The 13,537-nt window shown below is 40.6% G+C and overlaps 1 protein-coding gene across 1 annotated transcript in view; it reads left to right on the top strand.

Annotated features, from left to right (window-relative positions):
* The window catches only part of VWF (von Willebrand factor), a 119,851-nt gene that overhangs the window by 52,554 nt on the left and 53,760 nt on the right, over positions 1–13,537 (top strand). Inside the window, exons 20-27 of the mRNA XM_056511678.1 lie at positions 504–642; positions 2,110–2,244; positions 5,101–5,250; positions 5,924–6,064; positions 7,639–7,758; positions 8,793–8,949; positions 9,518–9,676; positions 10,583–10,718. Coding sequence (XP_056367653.1) covers positions 504–642; positions 2,110–2,244; positions 5,101–5,250; positions 5,924–6,064; positions 7,639–7,758; positions 8,793–8,949; positions 9,518–9,676; positions 10,583–10,718 — 1,137 coding nt within the window. The remainder of the gene's footprint in view (positions 1–503; positions 643–2,109; positions 2,245–5,100; positions 5,251–5,923; positions 6,065–7,638; positions 7,759–8,792; positions 8,950–9,517; positions 9,677–10,582; positions 10,719–13,537) is intronic.

Below are 13,537 nucleotides of genomic sequence, written 5' to 3'. Positions count from 1 at the left end.
GTCTTTTGCTGGTTAGCAAATCAATTTATTTCACTGATCAAAAGCCTGTGGATGTCAAGGGAAAGTTCCCCTTTCATATTTGCAGCTTCTGTAGTGAGGTTGCTGTCCTTCAGGATACCTCTGGAAAAGGGCAAGGGTGGTGGATGCTCTGTTTTGCTGAAAGGGTACTTGGAGCAGAGCAACATATCCTAAATAAAATTTTAGCATAAAGAATGTTCCAGCAGACTCTGTCCTGACCTATTTTGTAACAGAGAAATTCAAACTGTCCAGAGTCCTACACTCAGCTTGTAAGAAAAAGAGAGACAGATCCCTTATTTTTTAATCTTAATGCTCTATTTGGATTTATGCACCCACTGCTAACATATGCTGATTTATGTTAATGGGAGAGCCTCTCATCTGGTGGTAGAGAGCTCCTGGAGGCAGAGGAGGCACTTTGCATTCTCTTGCTTGTTATTTACATTGAGATAAGGACAACTGTCACTGTCCCCTTTTCTCTGTTACAGTGTGTGCCAGGGGAGGAAGTGGGAGTGCACCAAAAACCTGTGTGATGGCACCTGCACTGCTATTGGTACAGCTCATTACTTGACATTTGATGGATTGAAATACAAGTTTCCAGGAAACTGCCAATATGTGCTAGCTCAGGTAAGAGCTAACATGAAATGCTAAAGCTGCCTGATCATATAAAGAGTTTCACACCAGGTGAGAAACCCACTGTTTGGATAAATCACAGTTAACTATTTCTAATTACTAAGCCAGATGTATAGAAGAGAAGAATAGAGCTTATTAATGTCTTCAGAGATGTTTTGAGAATTTTGAAGAGTGCATTGTGATCTATAAAAATCAGTCTGTCACATGTCCAGCTGGCCATCATGAACCTTTTGAAAGTACCTTGGTACTGATCAGAGCTGTCTAAATCTCATCTCTAAAATGGAATTGTGGCTATCCATAAATCAATGTTTTCTTTTTTTCCTCCTTACCCTGTAATGGTAGCTTGTTATCTGGCTGAGTGAGACAAGGAATGCTCAGTGAACCTTCCCTAAATGCACCTGGAGCACAGGCTCTGCTCATTCCCTTCAGCATGGTCTCTGTCTTGTTCCATGCACCACCTGCATGGAGTCCCCTGACACTTTCCTCACAGCAAGGAGAAGAGGGAGATAAAGGCAGAGCACACTAAAATCAACTTTTGATTTGTGGAAGCAGCCAGAATTTGCAGTTAACTAAGATAAAAGATCATGTACATGGAAATTATCATGTATTTAGAAATGTCTGTGCAAACAAGGATTTATCTGAAAATCTGGTCTAAAACTAGATGGATCCACTGCTGATTGATAACAACAATATTCTGTGTGTTTCTTGAGTGGGCTACTATTTTCCCCACAGAGTCCTCATGAGGTACATTTCTCCTTGCAGTTCTCCTTAGGGAGGGAGGTGTGATAACCTGCCTCTGCCTAGGTCTTTGAAATATGCTCCCACCTTGATGCCAGCTGGATTATGTTTGAGGAGTGATTGCTTTGCCACTGCTGGGAGCTCTGTGTAAAGGCCTTGTGGGCAGCAATACCATATGCTACTACAAAACTGCTTAAATTTAGATCTGTTTTCCTTAAATGACAGACACAGAGGGCTCCACACAGGGACTTTTTCTTAAAAGGTGTGTACTGAAAAAAATGAACACACCTAAAAAATAAAATCTAAACGGCCAGAGAGATATGAGTCATCATATAAATGTAGTATGAGTTCTCCAACGATCTCAGAAATATTTGACTTAATAGAAAATCAATATATTGAACTGTGTATTCAGATATGCCCTGTGCCCATCTTACATCTTTAAATATCACACATACTGTAACATTGTGGATTGTTTCTGCCAGAAAATTCTCCCCAAGTTATGCATGTGTGTGTCACTGGCAGAGTGTGCCTCATTCTTTAAGGGATGGAACACATGAATATCAGTGCTAAGCATAAACATGGGAGCAGTTGGCATGCCAATATATAGCCTATTGATCACAGAATACACAGTGTTGTTTGAGGCTTCTTTTTCCTTATGTTTTTTCCTGTATGTGTTTTTCAAATACTCTGCATTACTGACTCATTTATTTTCTTATCTGATAGGATTTCTGCAAGGGTGACTCTGGAACATTCCAGATACTTGTTTCAAATGAAGGCTGTGGCTTCACAGGAGAGAAGTGCACCAAAAGGGTCATAATTTTGTATGCAGGAGGAGAAATAGAGCTGTTTAATGGAAATGTATGTACTCTTTGTTTTTTCTTTCCTTCCTATTTTTTTAAGAAAATAATTTCAGATTGTTCAGTAACCTGAGGCATGAATGACCTCACACTTGGGGTTCTTGATCATAAAATGAACAGATTAGCAGGATTATATTTATCCACTTTGCTTCCAGAGGTATAATGCTATTTTGGTATTTCTACTTGATGCCAATCAGTTTCTCTCAGATAATCATAGAAAGGTTTGGCTTGGAAGAAACCTGAAAGATTACTCAGTTCTGCTCCCCTGCCATGGGCAGGGACACCTTCCACTATCCCAGGTTGCTCAGAGCCCCATCCAGCCTGGCCTGGAACACTGCCAGGGATGGAGCAGCCACAGCTGCTCTGGGAAACCTGTGCCAGGGCCTCAGCACCCTCACAGGGAACAATTCCTTCCCAATATCCAATCTAACCCTGCTCTTTGTCAGTGTGAAGCCATTGCCCCTTGTCCTGTCAGGCCCTTGTCAAGAGTCTCTCTCCAGCTCTTTTGTAGCCTCTTTGGCCACTGGAAGGCCACAATATCTCCCTGGAGCCTTCTCTTCTTCAGGCTGAACAATTCCCACTTTTTGAGTCTGTTTTCACAGTAGAGGTGCTCCATCCCTCTGATCACCTTGGTGGCCTCCTCTGGACTCATTCCAACAGCTGCACATCCTTCATATATTGGGCACCCCAGACCCTTTCTAAAAATGGTTTGTCAAAGCCAGCCAGTTCTTTCCAGCAGCTGGAAGTGCAAGGAAGGGCTAAGAAATGACTGACCTGTGGCTAGTAGAACATCAGAGCTTACTGAGCAATCTGAAGGACTGAGTGCACATGCACAAAAAAGAAAAGAGTCACTGCTCAATAAGTTGATACTGAAATGTCAGCTGTCCTTTGCCCTGTTAAATTGCTGGATGGATTATCCACCTGACTCTATTCTTCTTTTTCCTCCCTTTTGCTGCTAACAAACATGGAAGAATTGACCAAGAATCGCTTCCACCTCCGGTGTCCCTTCCCAACAGGAAATGAGCCTTCCAGAGGGCAGAGTTCAGCCCTTTGTCTGAAAGCTTCTTTAGGTGACAGATTTTCAGAAAAGCTGTGATTCCATTTGGATACATAAGAAAGGGCCAGAAGAAAACAGTAGGTGATTTAGGCATCCAGCAGCTCCAGCACCAGAGAGTGCTTGGTTCCTGAGAGAGTCTGTCCTTGTAAGACCTAGGTCTGTATTGCAGCACTGTCCACACGACCCTGAGTGAATTTTTAGTTGTCTTTTCAGAGAGTTTAAGGCTCAGTGTAGTAGTATCTAGAGCAGGTTTGCTTAGAAATAACAACAACCAAAAGAGACATTAAAGAAAACCAACTGATATGGAGACTCTTTGGCAAATTCTTATTCAGTTGTGACTTTCTACACTCTTTTTCCCCAAGAATCCTTAGAAGCAAGCAGAAGAACCAGGTATTCTTTTGGCCATTAAAATGTTTTCAATTAACATTGTTTTAAGATGATATGTTTTGAGAGCAGCTTCCACTACTGCTGGTAAATGGGGATTTAATTGACATGTTACAGTTCTGGCTGACATTTTTAAAAAATGAAGTATTTTTTGCTTTTCTGAAACAAATCTGCAAGTTTGCAAGGTCAAAAGTTTATGACTTCACGGTTGGGCAAAAAGCCTCCATAAACATAAAAGTTCTGTAATTTAGGTCAACCTCCCAGCTCAACTTTGTCCTCTGTTTTTTGGGACCCTCTGAATTTGGAAAGACAAAGACTGTTCTAGAATTTTAAGTGGTCAAGTGACTATAGTGTGTAATAATGCATTAGGCAAAGAAGGAAGTTAAAAAGCTTTCAATACCTAAAACATCTTCCTTAAAGTCATTGAAAACCACCTTTAGGAAATCCATGAAAGATGTAAACTGTATTATCTGGGATAAATGTTTCTGATGATAACTTGATGATGAAAAGAATTGACTTACTGAGCTTTTACTGAACTGAGTAAGAAAGAATAGTAGGATAAGGAAATATTTGGCCCTCAAAGTAGGGGAGTGGGTGTAAATGGTTTCTAGGCACTTTGTCCCTCATGTTAATTGCTGTTTGTATGATTGAAAATTTTCATCTGCCTCTTCCAGAACTAAGCAGTTAATGCATTAATGGTGCCTAAAGTAACAGCCATGCCAGATTTTGCTTTCCAAATGTGGTTAATATTCCTATTAGAGTTCCCATTGAAAGGGGATTGTGGTGTGAAAGAGAGCATTTAAAATTAATCTCTTAAATTCTTGGTAGCTGGAGGCAGTGAATTTGCAGCCAGATGGAAAAAGAAGGCATACAGGGGAAGGGAAGGTGATAGAAGAAATTAATAGACACTGAAAGGAATCTCTCTGGATTTCTCTTGTTGGTATAGTTGGTTGAGAAGAAAGTCTTTCCTGACTCCAGAATAAGACTGGTCTGATATGTGTGAGCTTCCCAGTTCTCATTACACTGGAACCAGAAGGACAGAATTGTTAAGTTTCAAAAACAGCTGAAATAAAAAAAGCTCAAACCAACATATAATTATTCAGTGAGCCAGTGACCAATGCTAAACTGGTAATTCATTGAATATACCCTGTCTTTATCAGCCCTGCTTCATATGTTGGTACATGTGTATTATACCCTGGGACCACATTCAAAGACTTTGGAAATGGGATGACATTGAAATAGTGCACTTGCATCCCAAATTTCTGGTTTTCTTTGGAGCATCTGGACAGTGTATGGAAACTCTCTGGAGAACAACATGATTGGAAGCACCTGTTAACATGTCCCACTGGGAAAATCATCTACCTTAAATAATAATTAGAGCCACTGCTAATAGCACAACGTGTTTCTCTCCTTCAGGTAAACATCAGAGTACCTCCTAAAGGTGAAAATGATAATTTAGATCTCATCAAGTCCGGCCGTTATTACATCATTTTACTGGGCAAAAGCATCAGTGTGACCTGGGACCTGGCCATGGGAGTCTCTGTTATCTTAAAAGGCAATTTCAAAGTAAGTGCTTTTTGCCTCACTTCTTATTCTCACTAAGGAATGCACTTAACCTATCCCTGGGGAGCAGGTTTTTTTTTCTTTCTTTTTTTTTTTTTTTTTTTTTTTCTTTTTAATGTAGATTTTCATGGAATATTAGGTACTTGTTCAAAATTGGAGGGCTTGTTTGGTAATATTATAGGACTGCCTTACTTGCCTGGTTGTTCAACCATAAGGGCCAAATCCTGGGTCATTGGAGAGGAGTTATGACAGAAAGGATGAATACTGTGGGGCCACAGAATAACCATGCCTTGGGTGATTTCTTTTGCATTCTAGAAGATCAGCATAAGGAGCCAGAGTTACTGGTGATGGTGATAGGGCAGCAATCTCCAAAAATAAAATGGGGTTGTAGGGACACACTCCAAACAGAGCCCCTGGGCACTGCTGATTAGAACAGTCCTGCTTTCTGGAGTCCTTGGGGACAGGAGGGTCCTGCTTTCAACAAAGCAGAGTGAGAATGGGAGCTACACATTCTCTGGGAGAGACTGTGTCTGTTTTAGTGGCCTTGGTAAGGCTGTGAGTTATTGAGTTTTTAAACTTCATGGCATTAAAGCACCAGGGTAAAGACTTCTTAACAAAACCCTAAGCTGGTCTACAGATGTAAGATTAATGCTTTCTGTGCTTCTTTCCCTGCAAGGATCAAGTGTGTGGTCTGTGTGGAAATTTTGATGGAATCCAAAACAATGATTTGACCAGCAGCAGTGAGCATCTTGAAGTAGATCCAGTTGACTTTGGGAATTCTTGGAAAGTTAATCCCCACTGTGCTGATGTTGCAAAGGTGATTGTGAATGAACTGTGAAAACTAATTAGTGTGGGTTACAGTATCACTGAAGAGTGGATAAACAGCTTTGAAAGGATTAAAATAAGTAGAAATTAACTCCTTTCCCGTGTTTTTGCCAAATAACATTATCTCTTTAAATCTGGTAAAAGGTCAATTAACTTATGTAAAGCTTCTGGGCTGCCTGGCTTCAGAGGAATGTTAAAATAGCCAATTTGTATGGTGGAGACTGTTCCTGGAGTTATCCAGCACAGATGCTTGAAATCCAGCTCTCACTGGAAATCTCATTTTAGAGTTTAATCTTAAAGGAATAGCTGTAATTTTCAGTCGGGGGAGTTTGGATAAAAATTTCATTTTTCCCTATTCAAATTTCTGTATCCCAAATCTTAGTCTATCCATTACAAACCATGGAATGCACAGGTTAATTTCTTTCTCATTTTTTTTTTAGTAAAGTGAATTCAGTTTTTATTTTCAGGTTGGAAAGGCTTAAACAGAAAAAGCAGGATACTGGAGGGGGTGGGAATTATTGTCTATTACCTTAGTGCCATCCATCATTGCATGTGAATTTTGGGGAGGGGTAGCTGCTTTCTGAAAGTGTTATCTATGTCCCAGTGCTGGAAATCTTTGCTTCCTATTTTCCAAATGCAGAATTTTGAAAGAATTAAATTGAACAATAAATTTGTACATAGCTGACAAATAAAACCTAAAGTATTTCCAAATGAAATGTGCAAGGAAACACCTTGAAAACAACTTGTTTTGACATTTGCAAAACAAAGAATTTCATTCAGCTGATGCTTTTTTGTCCTTTGAAAATTTGTCCAAGTAATCATGGGCAGGGAGGTGGAAAAAGCCTTTTTTAGATCTTTTCTCACAAGATTTAAATGAACAGAAAAATACACTGAAGTATTTATTCTTGATTATATGAAATCTTCTGGGTTAATTGTTAATTATGTGCAAGTGTGACATAGCCACAATATTACCTTGCCAAATATCACTTTTTTGTTTGTTTGTTTTTCATTTGACTTGACCTAAGTGCAGTAAAAAGTTGCAGTACTGAGAAATGAGGCTGGAGGGTCAGGCTGAGAAGGAGCAGCTCCACATTTCAGTGTCATAGGCACAGGACAGGACCTGCAGGGTGTTACTGTGCTAAATTCTGTGTCAATACTAGTTCTCCTTGTTCTTAGATAAATTAAATGGGAGGAGGGAAAATTACTGAGCTATTTCTATTCAGCAGCAGCTTCAGGTATTGTTTGCTGAAATCTGATCATATTTTTAAGTCTCGTGGACCTTCTGAGGAGTTGTGGATGATCATTTGTCAGGATTTGTGTTTGGTTCAGTGGGTCTTGCTGTCGTCTAAATGCCTGAATTAAAACTTCAGGGTACAAGTAAGAGCTGGAGAAAATCAGGGAGGTGATCTGCTCTGCAGCAGGATCTGTGTGTGTTGTACAACAGGTTGAAACTTTACTCAAAGAAACAATTTCCTTTGCTAGTGAGTCTCTTACTTCAATTTGAGGAGTCCCAAGGTCCAGAAGACAAGGCTAATGTAATCTCTACTTGTCTCTTACAATATTAAGCCCAACCTGGAACAGACCTTGATGTCTCCACTCTGTGGTGGAAACATAGTGAAGCAGATGATGGTAGAAACATCATGCAGCATTTTGTCTGGAAGTGTCTTTGAAGAATGCACAAAATTGGTGAGTATTGGGTCACATGTGTCACATTCTTCAATGCTGCATGGTCTATGCTGGCATTGATTACAGCTGAGGGAAAAAGTGTGGTTGTGCTGACTGCACATAGGACTTGGTGGAGGCTGGCTGTGCTTCTCATCTCTCACCTTATCCTGTAGCTGATGCTTTATGGGAAAATGCACCTATTAAGCTGTGAAGTAACTTCTTCCCAAGGGAAATTTTACTGTGCAGTCCAGAGACTGCACATGAAGTGTGTTGGAATATTTGTAATTTTTTCTCTTATGTTCATATATATGCACAAACAGTGGGACAGGACTGCTGGAGCAGCTGGCTTGAAGCTTTTGTTCCATCATAATCATCAATCTTATTTTACAAAGCCAAGCATGGGTGATGAAAACAGCTTCAGCTTCTACAGCAGCAAAGTTCTCTTAGTTACATTGTCTTTTAAAAGCTTTTTAGCCAATAGCATAATGTTAAAAGCTGACAAGCATTTGCTTAAGCCAATTAATAAAGCTGCACATACACCTTGCTTTGAACAATGCTTGCTTGTAATAGCTTAAAACAATGGATAAAGGTTCATTATTAAGCTTACATATTTCTACTGTCTTGTTTACTATATTTTCCTAAGGTCTATCTCTACACAGCTCATAGCCTTATTGTTTTTTGATCTTGCATCTTTAACTTGCATTTCTCTATCCTGGGATTTGCTTTCACACACCTTTCTCAGTGTTTTATACCTTTTCTATTTCCCACAAAGTAAAGCCTAAGGGTTGAGATTTGAGAGAAAGGGAGCTGAGCCAATGCAATGCCATTCAGGCTGTGTTATACCCAAGCTGCTGCATGAGAGGGATGGGGACAAGGCTTAAAAATATTAAGTGATCACAGACTGCAGTTTTGCTGACATAATTTCTGCTGATTTATGTGGCGCCTTGACCCTTGGCGAGCGGAGCAGCCAAACCATCTGGAGGTTAAAGGTGTGTACAGGAAGGAGATGAAGGCACTCCGAGTGTCCTGTGCCCTGTGTTTCTTCTCTCCTGTAGGTGAACCCAGAGCCCTACATTGACATTTGCCTGTATGACACTTGTGCCTGCGAGTCTGTCGGGGACTGCGCGTGTTTCTGCGACACCGTGGCTGCCTACGCGCACGCCTGCGCGCAGAAAGGGCTGGCTGTTCACTGGAGGTCACCCACTCTGTGCCGTGAGTACACAAAACCTCAGCCAGAGCTGGCTGGAAACGTGCCAGCTTTTGGCTCACTCTGGCCAGATGTAGCTCTGCTCCTGCTGGCACCCAGAGAATTTCATATTACTGGGGCTGGGCTGACAGCCCTCTCTGACACTCCCACCCCCGTTCTATTTCTGGCAAACCAATCCATCGATTTGGTGATGTTACAGCCTGTGGTACAAAATCTAGAGGAAGAAATGGTTTCAGTAATATGTATGTACATGTACATTAATTAAAGTTTACAGTTTGGGGTTGTGTTGCACTTGCTATTATCAAACCTAAGAATTTCTGGTCTAGAGCAAGTATTTCATTGTGTGAAAAAAGATCTAAGTGTGAAGAGGTGGTCTGCCCTGATTGTAATCAAACAATAATGCAGTGGAAAAAACACTAAACAACTTTATTTAAAAGTGGAAATCTTTCTTTTTCTAGATATATGTGGTCCACTTTGTACAATGTTTGATGCCATAATTCTGAGAGGCATGGTGGATATACACTCTGGTTTGAGTTTTTTGTTTTTTTTGCCTCTGATTCTGTCCCTGCATAGCACAAAGCTGTGAGGACCTGAATAAACAGGAATTAGATTATCAGTGTGAATGGAGGTATAACAGCTGTGGACCTGCTTGTCCCATCACATGCCAACACTCCAAGGCTTTGGAGTGTCCTCTGAAGTGTGTGGAAGGGTGCCACGTACACTGTCCTGCAGGTAAGTCCAGCTTTTCATTTATTTAAACCAATTTTTTTCTTCTTAACAGATTCACTGATGTGTTTTTGCCACAATTCTTTACTGCCCGAGGAGAGAGGTGATTGGGCATTTCAGTTTAAGTTTGTGAAATGGGCACAGTGTGTGAAGGGCATGAAGTGCTGCCCAGAGGAGGAAGATGAACCACTGCCAGCAAGGATGAGAGAGGATGGGAACAGCTTGATGAGACTGGAGGATTAGGGGCTGTGTGGGAACAGAGATTGTTGATTCTGTGGTTAGAGTATGAATATGTGCTGGAAATTGATAAAATGCTCTGCTTCAGAGCAGCTACAGCAGTGAAACCCATTGCCTTCACCTGCTTATTGCCTCCAAGATGCTCCTGAGGGTGCCCAGCTGGCATCTTCCCATGAGCATGAGCTTCCAGCTAAACTATTCCAACAACCTTGTAGAAAAGGGAAAGGAAAAAAATACAGGAAATATGGGACAGGGAGAAGACAGAGAAGAAGGAAAGCAGATAAGGTATTTAAAGACCTGAAGTCGCTATTCTGGCCCTGGTATTTCTGATCAGAACAGGGTAGAGGATAGGAGGAGAAATAAATTATGTATATGTAGAATGGAAAATACTGTTTTCCTGACACCTTCCATTTGTTCTAAAGATTTATTTACCTTCTATGTGGTGCTGGCTGTTTCAGGTTATACATTGGGTTAGGTGTTTCAATATCTAAATAAAAGCCATTATGAGGGAGGAAGATACTTCTCTGTGTCAAGTTGGCAGTGGTCACAACACCAAGCAGATTATTCAGAAGGTTTGAGCCCACCTCAGAAATACTGTTTTGTTTTTAACCCCATGATTAGCTTTACAGTTCATGCCAACTGGCATCTTTACACTGCTCTGCTATTTTGAAACAGGGAAAATACTTGATGAGCTGTCCCTGGATTGTGTTGCTCCAGAAGACTGTCCCGTGTGTACAGTTGGAGATGACAGGATCCCACATGGAAGGAGAGTAGTTTTGAACAGAGATGATCCACAGCACTGTCAATCTTGGTATGATGGGGTTGTGCAGGGAACCAGCATCCCTCTTATGTAGGATAAAGGGTCAGGGATGAAGTATATCCTAATGAATAAGGTTATGGATGTAACTTTTAATATACTGCTCAAAAAGAAGCTTGGAAACCATCTTTTATGTCAATAGCCCTTCACAGAGAACCCAGAGCTGTAGATTTTCAGTGACAGTAGTAGGGGTTATAAGATGTCAGCTGAATTGAAGCAAGTGAAATCCATAAATTCATTTCAAAAAAGGACTTTTCCCATGTGTAGGTGGCCCTACTGGCTTCAGATGTTCCCCTTATTTTTGTGCAATGTGTGATTCAACATCAATAAAGCTGTCAGACTCCTTCCTTCTGCCAGCACTAAAAAATTCCTGTGTGTAGTGCAAGGTCTGAATGTGCACTCAGTCTAGAACTTGCTGAGATTATTAGCAGTTGGAATTGTGTCCCATTACTGGAAAACCAATTTCCATGAGATATTAGGATGATACCCATGGTCTGATCCTGCATACAGATGTTTCCAAATAGGATGAAATGAATGGCAGAGAGTGTGATGCTGTGCACCAGGCAGGATGAGCACCTTCAGCTGCAATGCAGCAGAGAGTGTTTGCATTTTTTTTAATGCCCCGTGGCATATTATAAAAATTTGTTATTCTCTGGATGTCTGGACCATGGATATTTTCACCAGTGACTTATAATGCCATGAATTAGGAAAATTCGTCATTCTCTGGATGTCTGGTCCATGGATGGATATTTTCACTAATGACTTACAATGCTGTGAATAAAAGAGAGTTTTCCAACTTGTAAATTGATCAGATTTAATGGAAACTGAGTTGTAAAACTGCAGCAGCTATTAGCCCAGACTAACACCTTAGCTCCAAGTGCTCTGAACCTCACAGAAGTTCAAAATGGGTACAAACTTACAATTCCTGGTCTCTAGCCAGGGCTAGTGAGCAACTGAGCTATAAACCCGGGGCATGAGACTGTTAGGCTGAACAATTAAGAACATACTTTTTAACAATATATGTGAAGAGCTCTGAATTCCATCAAAAGGTCAGAAAAGAGTCTTCTTAAATGAGTCTCTGTTCTCTAATTTTTGTAATTCTTAATAATAATTTATCTTAAATGTTGATACACTGGCTGCTGCTCACAAAAGATTTCAGAACATTAGGAAAACTTACCTCACTAGGGAAACATCCTTTTGCATAGCTGTCACCTAATTTAGATGCCTACACCATCTGTACAAACAATAGAAAATATTGCACAAAAATGAATTTCATAGCAAACATCCAAAGGAAATTGGAAACTGGAAGTCTCATTCATATTAGGATTAGAATAATAAATCTTCTGTTAATGTTTGTTAATGCCAAAAGTAGCTGTGCATTCTGCAATTAGGAAGACCTTAAAATGAGCTTGAAAAGAACATAACACTTAAATTAAGAGAACCTAAATGAAGGTGCCACTTGTAAAGTGTTTTCCTGGAATATGGCACCTTCTTCCAGTGTTGACTCATGCAGTTTGCACATTCTGGATTTTCTCTGGCAGTGAAAACAAGCATTTTTTGATGGTTGCTCTTTTGTAACCTTTTCCTACTCTGTTCCTTGGACTGTCCAGTAAGACAAGGAGAATAGAACTGGTTCTGTTCCACCATGTGCCTGAGAGCTGTCACGTTCTTTTCTCTGAGAAGTGAAGCTGGTCAGAGGGCTGGAACACCTCTCCTGTGAGGAAAGGCAGAGAGAGATGGGATTGTTCAGGATGGAGAAGAGAAGGCTCTGGGGAGATCTCATTGTGACCTTTCAGTACTTCAGCCTATCAGGAAGATGGGTACAAAGGGTTTAGCAGGGCCAGTTGGGGCAGAACAAGGGATGATGGTTTTAAGCTGAAGAATGTTCAATTTATATGAAATATAAGATAGAAGTTTTTTACAAAGGGGTTGGTAAAACATTGGCACAGGTGGCCCAGAGGGGTGGTGGATGTCCCAGCCCAGGAAATATTTAAGGTCAGGCTGGACATGGATCTGAGCAATGTGATTTAGCTGGAGATATCCCTGCTCATTGCAGGAGAGTTGGACTAGATACACTTTAAAGATTTCTTCATGCCCAGACCCCTCTGTGATTCTAGGAAGTAAAGAGAAACATGCAGCTAGGATTTAGAAAGGCAGAAGTGTTAAAACCTTGCTGAAGATGGATGAATTATAAATGGATTCATAAAAGATAGAGGGTGACAGAGGTGAAAAAGCTCATGGTGGTGCAGAAGGATGAATAATGAAAAGGCAGAAATAGGGGAGGGAGAGAAAATTTGGAGCTGAAATGGAAAGGGGAAGTGATAAATGTACTCATGGAGGTGAGTGGAAATGGTGAGGGAAGACATAGGACTAAAAAAGAGATAACATCTATGGTTGAAATAAAGCATTTAATATGAGAAACTAGACTGAAAAAGAAATTATGGTAAATAAACAGTTGAAGATGAACATGTGCCAAAGCTGTATCCAAACTAAAATGAAGTCAGGAAAAAAACCCCATCAGAAATGTAGAGCACTTTAGAGGTAGAAAAAAGATTGTTAATTTCAGTAAGGTTAAAATCTGTTAAACCTGGCCCCTGCACAGAGCTTGCAGAGTCATATCAGAGGTAAAATGTCTCTCCTGCTCCAGGATTTTACTTGGTGTTAGCTGCCTGCAGTTTGTCTCGTGTTTTGGTTCCTTGTGAGGCAAACCAGATTAGTCAGTTCAGTCCACCAGTGGCCTGTAGGTTTCTGTACTGCTGATGCTCAGTGGTTCCCAAACAGTTTCCAGACATGGATTGTACCCCTTCTGCCAA

This window comes from Oenanthe melanoleuca, chromosome 1A (genome assembly GCF_029582105.1).
Source record: "Oenanthe melanoleuca isolate GR-GAL-2019-014 chromosome 1A, OMel1.0, whole genome shotgun sequence".
Taxonomy (NCBI): domain Eukaryota; kingdom Metazoa; phylum Chordata; class Aves; order Passeriformes; family Muscicapidae; genus Oenanthe; species Oenanthe melanoleuca.
Note: the sequence above shows the minus strand (reverse complement) of the source record. Positions and strands in the feature narration are given on the sequence as shown.